At 33.7% G+C, this 22,863-nt stretch overlaps 1 protein-coding gene across 10 annotated transcripts in view; it reads right to left on the bottom strand.

The window, feature by feature from the left end:
* Dmd (dystrophin) overlaps window positions 1-22,863 on the bottom strand; it is a 1,571,027-nt gene that overhangs the window by 595,206 nt on the left and 952,958 nt on the right. For 6 of the 10 annotated variants that reach the window (XM_076918257.1, XM_076918252.1, XM_076918247.1 and 3 more), the window contains one exon: window positions 14,139-14,256. In XM_076918257.1, coding sequence (XP_076774372.1) covers window positions 14,139-14,256 — 118 coding nt within the window. Of the gene's footprint in view, window positions 1-14,138; window positions 14,257-19,167; window positions 19,204-22,863 lie in introns of all 10 variants that reach the window. The other 4 variants (XM_076918249.1, XM_076918250.1, XM_076918246.1 and 1 more) reach the window with 1 other exon arrangement.

Genomic DNA, 22,863 nt, shown 5'->3' with positions numbered 1-22,863 from the left:
AACAGATCTAGCATAGAACTCTTCACATAAACCCAAAAGCAATCAATGAATAAAAACATGTAAATGCAATATGTATACACATTGTAGTACTATTCAGCTATAAATAAAAGTGAAATCGTGAGGTTTTTCAAGTAAAGGAATGTAAATAGAAAATATATTGAAGTAAGCAAGACACACACACACAGAGAGAGAGAGAGAGAGAGAGAGAGAGAGAGAGAGAGAGAGAGACTCTGTATGTTCTCTTCTCCCACCTTGGATTTGAATTAAGTAATTTTAAAAATATCTTCTTTGTAGTGCTCAACTATATCAATTTCGTTTAGAATTTAAAGTTGGTATTCAATAGAGTATATCTGTAGTATATATTTGTATAAACCATCTAGTCTATAGGACTGACTTTTGAATTACAGACTAAGTTCTACATTTATGATGCAGACACATTATAGAATCTCCATATTAAAACAATTTTACAGTAGATCTATGGTGAATCACTATGCAACTTGTGGTAGGCAAAAATGAATATTGTATGCATTTTTAGAAGCAGGCAGACACCAAGAAAGAAATGAAATCATTTATTGAAAACATAAACTATTATGAGTACAGTTAAAATAAAAAAACTGCCCAGCAACTTTTTAAGATTTTCCCACTTTTAATGTAAGGTATTATAGTTCACTTGGTTGTTTTTAGTTTTAAGATATGTAAAATTCATGACCTACATAATGGATTGTAAAGCAATTGATTGTAATATTTTAAGGGACACAATATCTTGACAGCTGTTGTTAATTGACATATGTTTTGATTTCCTCAGGAACAGTGAGTTCTTAGTGATACATACTGTGTGTGTGTGTTTACATTTAACACTGTGAAGACAAGGATTTGAGTTCTTCAAATTTAAGCATACCCTGTCATTAAAACCAGAACAACATTTAAACTAAAGACCATATCAAATGACAGCAAGTCATATTCTGCACAAATAATTTACATGAACATATTAGACCAATGTGCTATTCAATCCTGTGCTGTTAGAAAAGACTCCCCAACTTGTGAAATTGGAAGCGCACCTGCCATTTCAAAGTCAGACTCTCCTTACTTTTTGAGGTTTTTAAACAGAGGCATTTTATTAATCTCCTTATGCTCTTTCTTCTTAGAATAACTAGGAATTATGGACATGTTGGTGGTAACCTGAGACCTACACTAGTAACCAACTCCCTGAGACTTTCCATTTACAGACAGCATTTGTGCCATGTTTGTTGTTTTCAGAACATTATGCTAGAATTACAATCATTTAAAGGTGTTAACAGTTTGAAGTTTATGACTCAGTTAAGGACATGAGAGCAGTGTATGAAGTGACAAGCAACTCCTGGAATTCTTAACCTCCTAGCATTAATACTTTACAGCTGTGGCACTGAAGAACTAAGAAATGATGTTGGATCCCCCTCTTTCTTGTCTCTAGATGAACTAAAATACTTTGATTTCTCATATTTGACTCTATATTTCTGGTAAGTTTCCCATATTAACTTCAAACCTTCCTAAAATTGTTTAAATGTGATGTTGTTTGAAATGGTATATGAATTAGTCCCTCTGAGGATCATCAAGTTTTGAGCTAATACATTCCCAATACATTGATTTTAGTGCACATGAAGGATCAGAAGTTGATAATTTATAAAATATATTAGTAATATCTTATGATTTATATATAAATATATCATTTGTGACCACGTACACAAGAATTACATATTAAATTATTTGCCAAGTCAGAGACAAGACTTAAACCAAATCTGGTTTTAGATTCATTATTGACAATGCTACAACATTCCCGATATGAAATTTAAAAAGATGTGTGTGTGTGTGTGTGTGCGTGTGTGAAAGAGAGACAGAGACACATACAGACAGAGAGAGACACACACACAGAGACAGAGAGACAGACATAGATATAGACAGGGAGGAGAGATGTGATAATGCAATATGATAAATTGTATCTTATATTCTAAGACTGGGACTTTTGCTGGGCTGAGTTCACATACTTTGTGGTTATTTAAGATTGCTCTCCTGCTATGTACTCACCGTGTTTGTTTAACCTGCCTTTAAGAGAACAATAGTAACAGCCATCATTACTTGACTTGGATTTTCCATATAATTAACTTTTACAAAATCAAGTAATACATAGTTGTAATCTTAATTTATATATTCTTCCATTCCCCTGACCCAGAAAGCAATGTACGTGTGTATGCATGATGATTATTTGCTAAAAATAGCAAATATTATGAAAAGCAACAGTATAAAATGATTATCTACCATAAACATTGGACATAGTATAGGTATATTGCTTGATAGCATTTGCTTGTTTGTTATCTGGGTCAGTTGGAATCAGCAACATAATCATATGCAAAACTCTGTTTAAAATTTCAGTAAAGTATAGTATTCCTTCTTAATGTAATATTTTCTGTGCAATTCAGCAATAGAAAAAGAAAGGTGCTTTGTTAGAGACACTCACAGAGAGAAAGGAGCAGACAGATAAACAAGACAGAATTCAGGTAGGCACAGATGCAGGCTCATACAACAGAGAATCAAGGACGATGATGATGGAAGATACTGGGAGACAGAAGTAGAGAATTCAAATCTGGACTTGCTCTGGTAGCACCTACGTATTAATGATGATTCTGAGTTTATCATTAATGTGTTGAAACCAACTCTGAGAGAGAATTGCACAGCATTGGCCTGGATCTTAATGGTCCTTCAATAGTCTCCTGAGAGGTTGTATTGTCATGCTAAGCAATTATATGTGAGTCAAACTAACATCACATGTAGCAATTTTATGAATCTGGAATCTCCTTTTGTTAGCACACTTCTCTGCCTTATGTGTTTTGTATCATTGGTTTATTTGGGCATAAAATTCTTAACATTTCCTTAACTACCACATTTATTCTAGCATATATAACATATTAAAATATTATTACTTAGCTTAATATCTTTGCTCATTATATATTTTAAAAGTTAATGAGAACCTTTGTTAACTTAAATATTTTCCTTTAAAATTAAACATAATATAAAAGTAAACAAGTATTAACAAGCCCTTCATAGTATTAATTAGAAGTATATAACTTTGTATAAAATTTGTTTTTCATGTTGTATATTCATTTAAAATATTGGCTGAATACAATTAGATTTAATACTTTAGATTTAAAGAATATTTAAGTATATTTTATATCAAATGTCAGAATTAAAAAATATAATTCAATAGAAATTATAGAATGATTATAAACATATTTGGTTTAAATTTTACATTATTTATTTATTTACTTATTCATTTATTGTATGCATGTGCGTATGAAGGTTAGAATACATATTAAAGGAGTCAGTTCTCTCTTTCTACCATGTGAGTCCTCAGGATCAAATTATGGTAATCCGGCTTGGGGGCAAGTGTTTTTTTCCAGTTCTCTCTCTCATTCTCTCTCTCTCTCTCTCTCTCTCTATATATATATATATATATATATATATATATATATATATATATATATATGGTATATTTTATGTTGTAATATATAATATATATTGGGGTGTCTTATTACCTATATACCATTAAAAATGAACCCATGAGGTTTATATCTGAACAAGTACATGGCATTACAACACTTAAATTGATATATTTTACCCAGTTGTTTAGTCAAGCATCAGTCTAGACTTCTGAAGGTGTGTTTAGGTGTGATTTCAATCAATAATATTTTTGTAAAGCAGATGACCTTACATATGGGGACAAACATAATCTCATCAACAGAAGGCCTTAAGAGAAAAGATTGAAGTTGCCAGACATGAAAGGAATTCTGTATCCTGATTTCCTTTAGATTCCATCATCCATTCTCATTTCTTTGCCCTGCCAGCTTGTCAGACATACATTGAACTTGTCTGTCCTTACAATTCTGTAAATCAATGATATAAAATTTATTCTCTCTCTCCTTCCCTCCCTCCCTCAATCTCCCTCTCCCCACTTACTCTCTTACACACACACACACACACACACACACACACACACACACACACACACACATTGTGTTAGTTCTCTTTCTCTAGTATAAACTATTATAACTAGTAATTAACACTGAACTAAAAGGCTGGTGAAATAGCACTGTAGTTAAAAACATTGTTTGTTTTCTCAGAGGACTAGTGTTTGGTACCCAGAACCCATATGGTGGTTCACAACTGCCTGTAGCTCCAGCTCTAGGTAATCTGACATCCTCTTTTGACCTCTGCTTACATTAGAATGTATGTGCCCATAACCATACATGAAGAAACATACACACAAATTAATAATTTTAAAATATTTAAAAGTAACATTGAAAGAAATGTGACTCCGGCTCCTCCTACTGTTACTACTAAATAGGAATAAAAAGACTTTCTTTAAGAACTAAACAAGTGGTGTCAGTGGTGAGGGGACAGAAACACTGCTTCATACTGTTATTCCCAGCAGCTTAGAAGGGTCATTTAATCTTTTAGATACACTATCTCAGCCAAGCAAGTATGCACAGATGTATACCTTTCAATACAGATGTATTGCCTTTCATTCTGGTCATAGTATACCCTGACACATATACTTTTACTGATATGCTGCCCCACTATAGGCACAGAGTAATGGGGCTGATGAATCTGAACCATATTGATGGGTTGAGGGGTATTGCTGAAGACAACATCAACAGAATTCATTGAACATAGAGAAGTCAAGCTGGTGCCAATATAGGGCTTTCATCACTAGAGACTAGTGTTCTTGGTACTGGAAGGTACTTTGCATCCTACCAAAGGAGAACTGTAAACACCAACCCACCTATAAATCCTTTGATCTAGAATGGTGACCTGTTGGCAAGAGTCTGGTGCAATAGTAGCACAAAGCTTGTGGGTAATTTGTTTTGATTTAAGGCCGCTCCATAAGCTATAACACATACCTGCTGCTGATTGGATGATCAAGAACCTGAGATATGAGATCCCAGGATCTAGAGAACAAGAAAAGACTTCTGTTGTACTTAGCAATAAAATGACTCCTAGTGATATTCTGCAATATTCATAGATTAGTGCCTTGCTCAGCCATCATCAGCAAAGCTTCCTCTTACAGCAAATGGGAACAAATTCAGGGACCCACAGCCAGATATTCCTCAGAGAGTGAGAGAGCTTGGAACACTCAGACATAAGTGGGATGCCTCCATTAAAATCCCTCTGTTCAAGGTTCAGGGAACCCTTCAAAAGAGAGTGAAGAAAGACTGTAAGAACTAGCAGCCATTGAGGGCACCACAGAAACAAGACCTTCTAAATACAACATGAACTCTCAGAGACAGAGGCAATATGCACAGGTCCAGCATAGTCCTGCACCAGATGCGATCCTAGATCTGAAAGAGGAAGTGGACATGTGCTCCATCCCTAACCCTGACATTATCTCCATCTGATGACCACTTGCAAATGAAAATTTACTTTTCTCTGAGGCAGATTCACTGGAGAAACAAACTACTCTCAAGGGTAGACCACATACCTAGCATTAGATGACCAACAGAAAACAAACTCAACAGCATCTTTGAAGGTTAATTGTCTCATTATGTTGTGTCATAGACATATGCGTAATTCCTTCAAGTCCTTTGCCAATGTATTATGGCTTCCAGTTTTGTGTTTTTATGAGTTTCCTGACTGTGCAAATGAGTGGGTCCCTGCATTTACATCTGTTTCTTGTGCCTTTTCTAGGACTCATTTCCTTCCCTTTGTTTTTCCTATTCTGATTTCTCTGCTCTTGCTTTGTCTCATTATATTTGATTTTAACACTATATCAGCTATTCTCAACTTTCTTAATGCTTCTTAATGCTTACTCTTTAATATAGGTTCACATGTTGTGGTGACCCCCCAACCATCAAATTATTTCATTGGTACTTCATAAGTGTAATTGTACTACTGTCATAAATTATAATGTAAATATCTGATATGCAGGATATCTGATATGTACACTCCTGAAATGGTCATGATGTGCAGGTGGAGAATCACTGCCTTAAATGCTTATTTTTTCTAATGAGAAACAGAAATTTTCTAGAGTGAATCTTGATGGGAAGGAAAGGAATGATGGAACTCATAGAAATAAAGGGAGTGGAAACTAATCAGGATATATTGTATGAAAAATCTATTTTCAATAAAAGAAAAATAAAGAAGGCAACTATATATCACAGATAGAAAAGTCATTCAGCAAAATAATCTATATCTATCTAGAAAATCTATTTTGTATATAGGTGTCTATTGTGCTTACATTCTTATTAAAATAATTAAAGTTGTTTTCGCTGTGTACTTATTTTTACTTCTGTAAAATAATTTATGTAACTTACATACACATGAAGTGAAGAGTAAAGGGACTGTTAGACTAAACTTCTCTATATTTCCTCTTCTTCCGGTACCTTGTCACCATGCAAGCTATCCATTCATGGTAATTTCCATATTATCACACTGCTGCTGTTCTCTTATGATCTGTACCACACACATACACTTCCATCTCTACAAATTTAACAATTACACCATTGTTATCACAGCTCTCATCAATTCTCCCATCACTTTTTTCTTAATGTCGACTGTCTTCAATATTCTGATTTTAAAGTCATATTCATGACTAAATAAATATAACTATTCCTTAGAATCCTTTCAGAAACCCCATCACTCAAAGCCTAAAGCCTCCCTACTTTTTGTCTCTCAGTCTGTAATGATGGTCTACTGAGGTACTTATCATAGACAAGCTTGTCAGAATATGATTGTTCAAGTACCTACATTTGATCACAAACTCCATTAAGGAAACGACAGAGGCTTCTTTCTTTCTCTAGCCCCTCTATAACCTCTGATCTTAACTGTCAAAAAGTAAACATTCAAATGTGTCTTGCACTGAAATGAACTCTTTCATTGTCAGCAGTGCTAGATGTAAAAAAAAATAAAGGAAATTTGTATGGCTGACTACACTACTTCTAAAATAAGCAACCATATAATAGACAATATCTAAGAAGAAAATATTGTCTAGCATTCCATTAGCAATAGAGATTTCATTAAAATGTAGAGAACAACATAGACTTTTTAATTTTGCCATGAAATTTTTCATGAATTTGGTTGTAGCAATGAATGATGGGTTGAGAAAACTGCTATAAAACTGTCAGTTAATTCAAAACATCCTGAGAGAGTATTTTTAATCTTCCTTCCACTGAATATTCCCCCATCTATAGCCCTCTGGATAATGTTTTTAAGCAATGTAATATGAATTAGTTCTCTTAAAATGTATATGATGTAACCAAATTTTTCAGAGAATTCTGGACTGATATGAAAAGGCAATAACTGAAAAATAATTGTAAAGCAACAACTCTTTCTTTAGACTTACCATACTATTTTAGTAGTCCTTCTGGTATGGGTGATAAAAACTAAAGACTTTACCCTCTAATTCTCAAATCCCCCTCAGCTACCATTCTTTAACAATTTCCTCCTATCACGATTGTCCATGCTGTTTTTGAGTATCTAGGATGTGCCATATGTTTATATTAGAAAAATAACAATTTAACACTCATCATCCCCAACTATTTTTTAGTTATAATTATTTGTATTGATCCACATATTTTCCACAGTACAAATACAAGTACAGTTATGAAAAAGAGAAACAGCTAGTTTTCCAAGGATTGAGGGTGATCTCTAATTACCCTATTTCATGTAAGTGGCTCAGATTCTATCTGATCAAGAGTACAAAAACAAAGATCATACTGACACAATGGGTATCTAAGCTGTTAAGAATGTTCTAGCTAATATTATCATCTAACTACAAGTACCTGTTTTACAAGTACATTCCTTTTCTGGATATGATGAACTTGAAGCTGACCAGGAATATGAATTACAACTAGAGTAGTGGAAGAGTGTTTTCTAGATGGCATGGCTCGGTCTCCAGAAGAGGCAGGGAGCTAACATTCCTGTATACCATATTTTTATGCATAAATTGGTGAGGTAAAATAGAATTTGTCTTTTCTATTCATAGAACAAGTATAAGCATGGCCACATTGAGTTTCACAAAGGACTTGGATAAATGGCAGCTCATTCCCTAGAAATGAAGAAAGCAAAGAAAGTAGCTGAATATGCCAGCAATTACAAGTATCTACAGCACCCTAGCAGTTTCTAGTTTAAGAATCTGACTGACTCCATGGATGTAATGCTTGTCAAGGAAAACACAGAGACCATGAATAAGGAGGAGAAAAAAGTGTACTTTCATGTTAATCCCAAGTAAGCAGAGGTTAAGAGGTTCTGACCCATTTTGGGAAATTTTGGGAAATTGAATTCAAGTCCAAAACTTCTAGGAAGTGGTAAATAACTGCAGAGTCCTGCCCGGTATAACCTTTCAATGTCCATCTCTTTCATTGATTTCCTTGTTTTTGTACTTAGGTTAGAAATGATTTTTAATATGTAGCAGAGGATGGCCTTATCTGGCATCAATAGGAGGGGAGGCGCTTGATCCTGTGGAGACTCAATGCCCCAGTGTAGGGGGATGCTAGAGCAGTGAGGTGGGAGTGGGTGAGTGGGTAGAGGAGCATCCTCACAAAAGCAAAAGGGAGGGGGGAGAGAAGGGATGGGATGGGGGGTTTGTGGAGGGATAACTGGGAAGGGGATATCACTTGTGATGTAAACAAAATGATTAATAAAAAAGAAATGAATTTTAAAATTAATTCTTTGAGAGTTTTATAAAACATATTTTAATATTATTCACTCCATATTACCAACTGTATCCATATTCAACAATGCCCTACCAATTCACTCTATTTTGGGACTATTTTTTTAAAAAAATCTTTGAGACCATTGTTTGATGATCAAATATTATTGGACATGTGGTCTTAGATGAAGAGTGGTAAATTTACTCTTAGAGAAAAATGACTCTTCCTCTTCTAGTAGCTAACAATTGACAATAGCTTCATGGATAAGTGTGGATTGTATATTCAACTCTCCTAGTCTGGCAAAAGCTTACTAAAGTTTCACACATAGTATCCAAACTGATATGAAGAAGCAGTATGTGAAGCTGCTCTTCTGTGATCAAAAGATACTATTTCCTTGTAATTATTTGCCACCATCTTTCCATATCATCTTCCACAATGGACACTGAGATTTGGGGTAGGGAGAAAGGAATAAAATATGTTTCACTTAGGGTGAAACATTTTATAGTCTCATATCCTCTGAACCTATGTCAATTGTGGAGTATCATTTTTTTCCTTTTTTTTATTAGATATTTTATTTACACTTCAGATGCCATCCCCTTTCCCCATTCCCCCCCCCCTTAGAAAACCCCTATCCCATGCCCCCTTTTCCTTTTTGCATTTATACATTTTTTAAAATAATGTTAATCGCCATCTTCTAGAAATACAAGCTTCTCAGATGGGTCTTGAGAGATATACTGATCTATGGGACATAATGATAAATCATTAGGAGCTGGTTTAATACTATGCCCATTTAGCAGCATAATAGTATTAGGCTCTCCAATGAGAACAATGGACTGTCTAACTATAGGTACTTAGCTTAACGATAGCTCTTGATATGTGTCTCATCTGATAGAGCAAGTCTTAAGTCAAATCAGAAAGTTGTTGGTTACTCCCATCATGTTTGTGCCACTATAGTATCACTGGGCATGTCTTGCCAAGTCAGTAATTATTGTAGTTCAAAGATTTGCACCTGTGTAAGACTAGTGATTACTTTTCTCCCCTGGTAGCATACATAGTACCTTTCTACCCTGAAAACTAAGATAGTAAAGATGAAGGTCCATACTAGCTTGATATTTTTTCATGTTCTTTGATTCAAATACATTGTGCCTTCAGCAACAAGGTCCTTATAGATAACAGAGGTTCAAACAACTATGATTTGCCTCAGCCAATGCATTGGGGAACCATTGCTTAGGGAAGTAAACTCACTAGGGCTAAGCCGCAAACCTAATGCTATTACTAATGCTCAATACCACTCTGTGATTCTACAACACATGGAAGTAATAATTCTCTAATTAGATATACATGTACTTATAGGATAAAAATATAAATGGGGCAGCAAAAGGTTATGTTCAGCTTATTGTAACTTGAGTACTAATGCTTAAAACTCTCAAATATATAATCCTTCCTATTCTTTTACTAACCAGCCTTTCCTTTTGAAAATTATTTTTATTCTTAAACAATTTCATACGTATACCTAATATATTTTAATCATATTTACTCTTACTGTTATGATATTTCTACTCACACTGCATACCTTACTTATTTCCCCGAAGCCCCTTTCCTACGTTTATGACTTTTGTGATTCACTGAGTTTAATTGGGTTTTCTTGTATGAATGTTGGTGTCACTTTATTTACTTGGAGACTGGGCAACTTAGTAGTCACAATATCACTGAAGAAAATGACTCTTCTCTCAGCTAAAATCTAGTGCTCATAATTTTTTCATGGAGGTTAGGGTCTGGTAAGTCTTTCTACCATTTTGATTGGATATTGACTGTTTTAAACTTGTACTAGACTAAACTTGTACTGTAGCCACAGTTCATATATAACCAGCATTTTAGGTTTACCTATTAAAGGCCTTAATATCATAGAGGCATTGGTTTAATTTCTAGTTGCTTGTGTATTATTTTCCTACTCCACCAAGAAATTAGTTGATCTTTCCTAAAACTTCATTTTTTATCTCTAAAATGTGAATAATAAAATCTATTTCATTTACAGGGAATATTGAATTGAAACAAGTTACATGGATTTCCTTACATATCCAGATAAAATTTTCCTTAATAATTTGTTTTCTACATAACCTTTGTCATGGTTTCCAAGCAGTCTTCACTGTTGAGTGTTTTAAATTGATGCTATTTTAGTGGTGAGATAAACAAACAGCTACTAAAAGTTCATTAATTTTTTTCTAAATGTGTATTCAAATAACCCAAACAGGTTCTAATTAAATAGCACTAGCTAACACTCACTGAGGTTTTATCAGGGTTCTGCCCTGAGCATTCCAAATGCTATCTCCTGTAATTCTCCAAAACCTTAAGGCTGATATAAGTAATTCTATTTTATAGGAAAGGAAACTAGGTCAGAAGTTTATAGAGATTAGTCTTTTTATCCAAGGTCACAAGGCTAAATGGCCAATTCCGGCAGCTTGCTGTCAAAAACTTGTATGTGCTTTTGTTATATGGCTTCAGAATGGTGGGAATTATGGAAGAAAAAGGTACAAAAGCAAGGCCCTCAAATACAAATGATAGAGGACTCACATTGGAAAGAATTATCTGTGAAATGAACCAAATAATAAAAATAAAGCAGATTTGTTTTTTCCATATCCTTTGCACTGCTATGCAAGGTATTATGGTATTATGCTTTGCAATATTAATGGGCATGAACAAGAGTTTTGCATAATTCAGATACCTCTAGGGAAGCAACTTCAAATCATTCTTATTTTATGTGCTTTTGGTCCCTTGACCCAGTCCTTTCGAAGAAGAAAATGGCCAGAAAGTTTGACAAATCCAGCAGTGAAAGAACTGGAGAAAACTAAGCAATCTAAATACTAGAAAGCAGCATGTGTTATGTCTCATCTGAAGTCATTGAGAAAGAAATTTAGTCTAGCACTTATAGTAAAATATGAGTATGACCAACACGATTACCTGGAAACAATAGCTATCAAGGAAATTGTTTTATATAATAAATCATATAGCTATTTTATAGACCTAATTATTTCAGTTCTATTAGTAATAGTGAAGAAAATGATTAGTCACTGGGTTTGCTCATGATAGAATATAATAACCACATATATTTTCCAAACTGTTCAAAGTTATGAGCTGAGATTTACCAAGTAGTGAAATATTTCAACATAGTATCACACATATATTAGTTATTTCTCTATTAAATGGTTCTATTTTTAAAAATCTCTAGGATATATATATATATATATATATGACAATAAAAAAGGAATATTGAGGCTATTAATGGGCAAATGCAAATTTATGAACAAATATTTTTCCACTGTATCCTTGCAATCCAAATGTATATGGAGAACAATTATATTTTGAACATTAATGTGACTTTAGGAGTATTAAATTTCCATCCTATTTTCAAAAAGGAGCATAAATTAGAACATGGCAGGACTACAAATGACATTGTTTAGACAAACATATTGTGCCAGAGTTATCCTAGTAGCAGCATTAGTAACCTTATGAATGCTCAGATTCCAGCTTATGCTTTAGTCACCAATATGACATGGTTCAATAGAATATATAAATTAGAATTGGCTCCCTAATGCTGCAATTATTTATAAAGATTTCACTCACAAAGGAAAAAGCTTAGAAAAACAGAATTATTCAAATCACTGTAAATTAGCAGAGAAATACAAATTTGCCCTCCAGTTACTCAGTTGTAATCTATATCATGAAAAAAGGTAACGACAATAAAGAAAAAAGGATTACAAGGGATAATAGAAAATCTGCATCTGATGCTGTGCAGATATTATAAAATGTATTAATTTTACTTTTTTCTTAGGGAAAAGAAGTTAACTCTCATTAACAAAATAAAAATGACTAAGAGTCTGGTCATATTTGTATAAATATTTTTACCAAATTTTTATATGTTTTTCAGGCAAGAGACAACTCAATTACATATATAATAAAAATTCAGTATCTTACTGAGTCACTCCCTAAGATTTACTTATTTGAGCTGCCATATTACAACCTGGTAGGGAACAGTCAGCTTCCACACTGGGGAAGGAAAGTTCAGATGCATCAACTGAACAACTCAGTGTTGGCCATTACAATATTCTTGGCATGCTGAATATATAAATGATATTCTGAAATATATTGTACAACAATAGAACCTAAGTTTATTCTTCTTTTTCAAAATTGGTAGTGGGAGGCACTGCCTAGTTTCTTTCCAAATTTGTTCATCTTCTTCTTAGGCTAAATATTGACACTGTTTCCACATTGTCATTGCAGTCATGGACTCATGTCACATGTCACCACCAACAGACTAAAAAATTAATGACTACTACTTTTAGGCTTGGCTCTGAACAAATCCTCACAAGTAATATTCATCCCATGTCTATGTATTAAATACCTAAGATGTTCTGGATACAAAAATATGGAAGAAAATTTGGTTCTTAGGTGATTTTATAAAATCCATTTTGGTGCTCTAAGAGAATAAAAAGTAAACTTCTATTACAGGAAACTGTCAAAATATGGGAGCTTACTAATCAACATGGTTAATATTGATCACTTAGAAAATTACTTTATATAGAAGTTCATAGTTTGAATAATAATTGGAGTTTAGATTTCACAACTGTGAACAGGCTATTTGAACTAAAATCAGTACAAATGAAAGAGACAGTGTGTCTAAGAAATGAATCAAGACATATATAATCCCAGCACATTAAGTTTCTTGGGATCACATTAGAAACAGAAAGAAAAAGAAAAAAATTAATAAAGTAGTATAAAGAACAGGTTGCCAAGCCAGAAAGTGACTTGCAAACGCTAAGCATTGACTGTTCTGTTTGAAAGCCTGAACAATCTGATTAACTTGGAAACTGACTATGTGTATAACAAAAAGTTACTATGTAATTGTATAAGATGACTTTTGTGAAAACTTGATATGTACATGTACTTTCCATGATACTCAAAAGATACTTAAAAAAATGACAGGTATTGCAAGGGCCACTGCATACAGAAATTAAAGATGGTACAGAAAACATGTGTTGGTTCAGCCCAACAACCAAGATTAGTAGAGGGAGACTGGTATCTCCATGAATGCCAGCTCAGATAGATGGTTGATAAGAAGCATCTTCCATACTATGTTTACTACATTCCTTATTAAACTACATAACCCTTACCCTTCATGAAAATCACAATTTTGTAGCTCATTGGAATTCCATTCAGTTATTGCATGACTTTACATACTGAAAATGTTCTTCAGTGAAATAGTTATCATATTCAAGTATTTTCCATTTTCTATACCTAGAGCTATTACTGAGATTTTCATGCATTTGACCTTAACTTTTCCAAGTCCATTAAGAGATTTACTTTGAACAGTAATGACTGTTCTAACTTCTTGATTGCTGGTATTTTTTTTTTTTCAAATTCTGCATCTGACTTTAAGTTTTCCTGGCCCATTAAGAGACTTACTTCGATCAGTAATGACTGTTCTAGCTTCTTGATTGCTTGTTTTGTTTTTCAAATTCTGGGCAGCAGTAATGAGTTCTTCCAACTGGGGGCGTCTCTGTTCCAAATCTTGTAGTGTTGCCTGAAAGAAGAAAAAAGAAAAAAAAAAAACTCTTTCATCAGGAGTTATTCAATATTGTATCCTCTTTATTTTTTTTACAGCATAAAGGAAAAGTTTTATTTTTTTAAACCAGACAAAACACTTTTAGAAATAAAAATATATAATATGAATCTCCAGTTTGCAAGGCTTTATAAAAAATTACTGAATGCTAAATGTGTTTCCCACCTAGACACAAGATGATTTCCAATGAAACTCTTTGAGACTTGCCATTCTACCTAAGAACTAACATGAAGTCATTTCCTACTATCTGAGTTCATGAACATCACTTTATTTAAAAAATATAATTTTGACTTATGACAACATATTTGAAAGGGGTTAGTTATATTTGTAACCTCATCAAAAAGCATCATTATTATTAATATATATGAAATAGAAAATTCCCATCATACATCATTTAAGATATATTATTAAATTTCTTTGTAACTGAAATTCATCACATGTAACATGATAAGGTGATACATGTAAAGGACAGCAGATTCCCTTAAAGTTGCCTGACCATAAAAATTACCAAGGGTCTTTGATCCATTTTAGACCTAATGAGTTAATAAAGAACTGGTAATACTCATTTGTAATAAATTCTCTATTTCACCATATGATTATGAATGTTTGGATAGCAACACTTAAACAGTAGTCCTCGGGGTCTTCCTTTATGTAAATATTTTGGTTTATATGTGGTGTGTGTGGTGTATGTATATACATGCATGCAGATACAGCCACCTATCTATGTGCATATTGAAATCATAGTGTCAAGTGTCTTCCTCAATCTCTCTCTACATTATTACTTTGAGACAGAGTTACAAGGATATACAGATCATGATTTTCAGAAAGCCTCAGTGATTCTCTGTACACCTGGAAGATGGAATTCTAGAGGTTGGACTAGAAAGCAAAATCTTTATGTTTATTCAACAAGTACTGTGAAATATGGAGCCACCTCTCAAATGCTCATATAAATTAAATCATAATTTTGATTTCAAGTGTCTTTTTGTACTGTGCAAAACAGTAAGGTCAATATTAAAATCAATTAAGTTCAATCGTAATATATAAGAACTTCCTTTTATCTTCAAGTATCAGCCTCCTCTATTTGCCATCCCAGTATCTATAGTCAATGGCCCAAATCTTAGTAAGGACAAATGTGTAAAAAATTATTAACCTACCTCATTCTGGTTCTAAAACCTAAAATATTTTATTTTAATTTGGTAGCATAAGCAATACTATTAATTAAAACCATCTTTGACAGATGTTACATGTGGATTTTTATTTTTTTTACCCTAAGTTCATAGGCTAGCTAGTTCAAGGTTCTTGGTCATCCTAGCAGAATTTGGTATGAATTTTGTGTCATGGAGTGGGCTTTAAATCAAAACAGATATTGGTTGGTTACTCCCACAAGCTTTGTGATATCTAACAAGCAGGATACTATTAGAGATGAGAATATTTGTGGCTGAGTTGGTATTTCTGTTTCTTCTTTGGTAGCATGTACAGTATCTTCCAGTACCAAAGACACTACCACATAGATATTTATGTTCAGGGTGCTTTTCCTGAATTCAGAATTGTTTTAGATAACCTGGTTGTTGTTATTGTTGTTCTCGTTGTAGTTGTTGTTGTTGTTGGTGGTGTGTACATTTTCATATGAACCTGAAAATTATCCTCTAAAGATCTGTAAAGAATTGAAAATCTGTTGGAATTTGGAAAGGGATTGTGTTGAATATCTAGATTGCTTTTGGTAGGATGGCAATTTTTACTATATTAATCCTACTGATCTATAAATATGAGAGATCCTTCTATCTTCTGATATCCTCATTTTCTTTCTTTAGTGTTATAAAATTTTTATCATACCAGTCCTTCCTTTGCTTGGTTAGAGGTACTCCAAGATATTTTATATTATTTGGGGCTATGGTGAAAGGTGTGGTTTTCCTGATGTCTTATTTTAAAAATTGACATTCGAGTCTTGCTACCCTCTCTGTCCCCATCCCACAGATCCTCATCTCATTCTTCCTCCCCCTTGCCTCCGAAGCAGATGCTTACACCCAATCATTGAGCTTAAGTCAGGGACACCTAGGGTTGAATTAGAGGAAGGATTGAAGAAGCTGAAGGGGAAAGAGACTTCATAGAAAGACCATCAGTCTTAACTAACCTAGACTCCAGGGAGCTCCCAGAGGCAGAACCACCAACCTGATGCTTTCTCAGTCAATTTGTCATTTGTATATAGGAGAGCTACTGATGTCTTTGAAATAATATTGTATCTAGCCACTTTGTGGAAGGTGTTTATCATCTTAGGAGTTCCCTGGTAGAATTTTTGGGGTCACTTATGCATACTATCATATCATCTGGAAATAAAGATATTTTGACTGATTCCTTTGTGATAACAGTAAAGATCATTAGTTACACTACTGGTTTCCTTCCTCGGAGTAGCCTATGAGATCCCAGAAAGTGCATGGATAAAGCAATGAGTGGAGGGAACAGTATTAGGAGGAAAAGATTGTATGATCTTTTGGGGAGTTGGGTATGGGGAGAAGAGAAACTACTACAGATGATCTGTCACAGAGCTGTTGATGAGACTGGGGCATTAGATTTGGGAACAGGAAGAAGTGAAAATCTTCAGTTAGACTACCTGCTTCCCTGGCCACAATATATCTCTTATTTTTGTTCTCTTAATAACAAAACTGGAAATTGTCAGATTTCAAATGGAATTCTAAATAAAGTGAAACATGAAATTTGGTAGCTAGTAATAGTTCTGGACCTTACTTATCTCTTATGCCCTTTGACTCAAAATGATTTTCTAAGGATTTTGGTTTTGGAAAGGGCAAAGCTGGATCATTCTTTCATATTTCCTTTGTGAATAGGTAAGGGGATCGGGTTTCATATTTAATCTCAGTGACTTCTGGCAATATTAAAATAGTATGAAAAACTTGTTCAAACATTACACATTTATTTAGAGCATTTCTCTCTGTGCATTGAAAAATCAGAGGGGCTAGTATTTAGCAAATCTTCCACATTTGTAAGTTGTGATTGCTCAGAAGAAAAATCCAATTTTCAGGTTTCTAACTTTTATGGTTTCTTTATATAAAAGTGTGTTTGTAATATGGAACGAATTGCCAAAGACAGCTATTGAAGTAAGTAGAATAAGTAAGTTGGATGGTGCTGGACAAATTTTAAAGTAGGAACTATAGTTGAAGACAGATTTTATAAAACGAGGCACATTCCAGTGTTAGAATGCTAAAGTTGTGACACAGCAAACTGTGACACAGTTAAAATTGTGACACAGCAAACTGACCTTTTCTCTGACTTCTTCTCAACTGCAGGATTACAGTTAGTAGGGTATATACTTTAAAAATGTTACCCTGGAACTACAAATAAAGTCAAATACTCATTTCAAATTTGATAAAGAAACAGATACATGTAGTCAAAAGGAGAAATTTATTCATATTATTCATTCATATTAGTGCAGGTTTTTTCAAACTTTAGATATTCTAGGGGCTCTGGATGTAGCAGTGAACAATGTATTTGTAATGGTTGCATAACTAGTGAAAGTTATTTTTAAGTACTTGAAATGTTTTCTACCAGATTATTTTTCTTTGATTTCATATTAGTCCACTCTCAAATGTTATCAGTATTTGCTTTTGACTTGCAGGTATATTACTTGATGTTTGCTCTACTTCTGTTTACTTTTGAGATTTTCAAGTTCCCTTGAGAAGCATGTTGTAAAAGTAACTCCATCAACTTTCACTTGAACTTTCCCAGACTCTAAATTAATCCTGACCACAAGGAACAGCTTTTACTGCTGAAATTAGCAAGCATGTCAATTTAGGCTTAAAACAAGCCATTTTCTCCTCTGTTGAACAGAATTCATCTCAGGCTATTGTGAAACCTGTTCTCTAGTTGGGCAATTCTCTAATTCTGCTGACAGACACATGCTTTGTAAGTACCCAAGAAAATTATTAATGACATCCTTTAAAAAAAGACCTTGTAAAAATGGAAGGACCTTCACATCTGCAATATAGCCTGGCATTTCTGAGAAAAAATTGCAAATCTTTATTATATTCATTGGTCAAGGCACACAAACATCCATTTTAAAAAGACTGTACAATAATGTATTTTGCTGTAGAACTTATCAGACCTTAATATTCTCCCTTTAAAGTAGATTTTCTGTATGATAGAATAAGAACATTCTTTGATTTTCTTTGTAGTAAAAAGGAAATGACAAGTATTTTCCATTAATATATTATAAAATAACAACTGACGAATATTTTCTAAGAAACAGAACAATGTAATATAATGTGAAAAAAGATTAGTTTTTCATTTTTTCATATGTATATATATACACATATATTCTTTAATTGGTTTTATAATTTCTTTGACTCAGAAATGTAAATGAATTCCATAACTTGTCTAATTCAAGGAGTCTTATTTGTCTCCTATAGAGACAAATGTCAGAAAACACTTTAGATTAAATCATTATTCAAAGTACCTATGTCCTAAATATCTATCTTCCAAATTCTATTCTGTGCCCCAATATGCTGTCCTTACCAGATGCTACCCTCTCAAGCACACTCTGACTCGAATCTCCATCCTCAGATGAACTTCAGAGGGCCTGTATCATTCACCTTTCTCATTGGAGCTTTACCCATGCTAAGAGTAGAATGCTAAATGCTCATGTTTATTTCTCTGCTGTGAGCCAAGATTTTTACTATGTAAATAATTTACACGAACAAAACTAAAGGCATTACATGCTTAACAGTACTTAAGCATGATAATTTATTGTATCTACATGGATTCTATCATTCTGCAATAAACAAAACACAGGAAAAGGAAGGAATCGATGCTACTTCTAAAGAGACCTAAGGCAACTATCAGGCTTTACTACAAACAGCTTACCCCTTGGAGATGAGAATTCATCATGGATTCCACTAGCTGAGCAAAGGTGGAAGGAAAAAAAAAAACTTCAAATACAAAGTGAATCAGAACTCTTTAATCCTACTAAATCCCCCAAGGGTTGAGGGAAATGGTTATAAATAGTAATCCTATATAAAAGGAAGTTAAACAGTGAGAACATATATTCTATAAACTAGGTCATTTTAGATTCTCAGAAAAATTCTATCATCACACTCCTTTTAAAATTAATTATACCAAAATACACTAAAATAGAAACATCTAGAGTGAACTGAATATTCATTTCTTCTATATCTAAGGAAAGACTTTAACCAAGATTTTTTTCTATTAAACATTCATAATATAATTTCAATTACGACCAAAAGTATATGGTGATTTTCAATTGTTGCTATTTTAAAGAAACAAACATTAAGCTTAAATATACTGAAAAAAATTTATATAACTTTAAAAATACCCACAAACCCTGCAGATGTAGACTAGTTTATGGTACTTTGTAACATAAGGAAAGGGATAAGCATTTGGGTGGGACAGTAACTATAAAAAGTAGGCTTTTTATAGTTGAAAAAGGCTTTACCATTGTTTGTGCTAATCATGTAGGTCATTGAAAAACCTTACTTTGCCTTGTATCCTACCATGTAGTCAGATGACTCTGCAAATAGACTGGCTAAATAAAAATTTGCCTTTACTGCCCTCCAATTCTTCATTTCACACATCTTAAACACATGTTCTGCTGGGCAGTGGTGGTGCATGCCTTTAATCCCAGCACTTGGGAGACAGAAGCAGGTGGATTTCTGAGTTCGAGGCCAGCCTGGTCTACAGAGTGAGTTCCAGGACAGCCAAGGCTATATACAGAGAAACCCTGTCTCAAGAAACAAAACAAAAAAAACAACAAACAAACAAACAAACAAACAAAAAAACCAAAAAACCCCACATGTTCCTGTGAGACATAACTTTCCTACTTATTCTCTAAATGATCAGCATGTCTACTGATAAGTTCTTCATAAGTACTTCCTAACCACAAACTTGGCTATCCTTTTGTTTGTTATTCATCAAAGATGTTTTTTAGTAATGAATATTTTCATGTGATTGCAAACTTTAGGAACACAAGAAATCTCAAAGAGTTCCCTTGTTCTCTTCATCCAGATTTATAGAAAACATATTGCTATATCAGTCAGTATGTGTAAGTGTGCTTGTGTGTCTGTAAAGTCTGTGCAAAAAATAGAACATTTATTTTTCTGGACAATGTGGTAAATGTTCCAAATATGTCTCTTTAGCCGAAAATGGTAACATATGTCTATAATTCGAGCATTTGGGATACTGGATCAGGAGGACTGGCCTGAGTTTTGGCAACCATGTTACACATAGTGAGTACAATCCCAGTCAGAACTGCTTTGCGAGACATGATTTTAACACTAAACTTCCTGGTTTTTCCTTTTCCAATTTTCAGAGAACATATGCTTTATGTGCCTATCTCTCTACCCTATATAGATCCATCATTTGTTTGTTTGTTGTTTGGTTGGTTGCTTCTTGTTTATATGGTTTTTTTGGTTTTGTTTAGTTGGTTTTCTCTTTTCTTTTCTTTTTTTTTCTTTTCTAATTTCTCCTTGTACCTCAGGTTATATATTTAGACTTAAATATACAGAGCTGGAGCTAGGCTTTTGAAATAAGATGGATTCTTGTGATGTTCAGTATTTATTTTTAAAGAGCAAATCCTTTCCCCTATATGATCTTAGCTCAGTCTCTAAGCCAGGACTTTGAACATAGCTTTAGTAATATAATCTTACTCAACTTTTTTTATTCTGAGTATAGTAATAGCCCCACCAATGGCCTTCAGAGCTATTCTTTTTTCTTTACTGGGATTAACTCATGAACAGGATTTAGGTTTCATGGGGGGTGGGGTTTGTCTTATTTTATCTAAACAATGTATATGGTTTCTTTAACACTGATCTTTGAGGTTTGAATATGCTTGGCACAGGAAGTGGTGCTACTAGAAGGTGTGGCCTTGTTATAGTAGGTATTACTTTGTTGGAGGAAGTGTATCACTCTCAGGGTGGGCAATGAGACTCTCCTAACCACATGGGAGTCAGTCTTCTCTTAGTGGTCTTCACATTAGTATGTAGAACGAGATCTCAGCTCCTCCTGCATTATGCTTGCCTAGATGCTGCCATCCTTCCTACCATAATGATAATAGACTGAACCTCTGAACCTGTAAGCCAACCCCAATTAAAAGTTGTCCTTATAAGAGTTGCTTTGCTTATGATGTCTGTTCACAGCAGTAAAACTCTAAGACAATCATGTTGATACTTTTGAAAATCAGATGTTATTTTATACAATGTCTCCTAATTGGATTTTCAGCAAATATTTAGTATTTCTGATGTGGAACTGAAGAAGGCATGAGGGATGTTATCAGTGAAGAAGAAAAGACTCCCTTTCTCTTAAAAATATGGTGATAATGGGGCCAAACTGTAAATAAGAAATCAAAATAAACGGGTATTATAATAGGGGGAAAATGACACACAGTAAAGGTATCCAAACAAATTTATGGATCAAGGGACACATTCTTATTTTTTTGGTTGTGAGCCTAGCCTTTAATGTCTGAGCCATCTCTCCAGCCCAAGGGACACATTCTTAAGAAGTTGCTTGGTGTCACTTATCTCTTCTATACCCACATTTCCAAAATGATATAATCGCTGTTAATAATAGCCACTGAGATGACCATGAAAACCACACAGGCCTTTTACTTCGAGAAAGTGACTGAGGACCTTTGCTTTCTACAGAATGTTCTTCACCAGTTTCTTCATGTGGTGGGTATAGTAGGAACTTTTCTTGGGCAACTCTGAACTCTAGCTTAAGGACTCCCAAACAATTTTGCAAAGGTGGCATATTTCCACACAACCTTCTATTTCCTTCATATAATGTAAGATTTCCATTTAGTTTCCAATGGCTATGCAACATTCTCAGAATTCTTTCCAATTTCCTTATGCAAATATATTTTCCTAATATTTTTTTCTGTTTGCTTTAATATGACACGTATGCTTTTGTACCTTTAGATGTTAAGCTTCTCATTAACACACTTTCACATACATGGACTATTGTGATTTCATGATATTTTAACGTATTTATCAATTACTTGGCACTAGTAAACATGGCTCTTGACATATGTTTTATGGACAGATCATTTAAGATTCAATTGAATTATATTAGTATTTTTAGCTATCTCTTTTTACAAAACACTATTTTTTAAAAATTTTTAAGTTTGTAGCTGTTAATAGTTTCAAAATGTAATTGACATAATCACAGGTTCCCCTTCTGCTCATGCAGAAATCTCTCCTACATCAAAGAATTAACAAAGAATCCTTTGTATGTAACAACCATTAGACTGGTTGGACAAAGTAATAAAAGATAATGAGCATGTTTTCAAACAAGTTCAGACAAAAATATTACAACCTCTTTTGAACGACAATTTCCCTCAGCAGACTGAAGCCTCAAACAGGGTCAGCCTTCATGAGCTTGAAATGCATAAAAATGGTTCCTACCTTCATTTTTGACTAACAAAATTTTAAATATGTTTTTTAATAGACAATCTTCCCTTTTTTATCATGGTCCCACAAATTATATACTTTACCTTGATCACAAAACTCTTAGGTTGGTAAAGAATAAAAGTTATGCTTTTTAAGAACA

This window comes from Arvicanthis niloticus, chromosome X, assembly GCF_011762505.2.
Source record: "Arvicanthis niloticus isolate mArvNil1 chromosome X, mArvNil1.pat.X, whole genome shotgun sequence".
Taxonomy (NCBI): domain Eukaryota; kingdom Metazoa; phylum Chordata; class Mammalia; order Rodentia; family Muridae; genus Arvicanthis; species Arvicanthis niloticus.
This window is presented reverse-complemented; position numbering and strand designations above follow the sequence as displayed.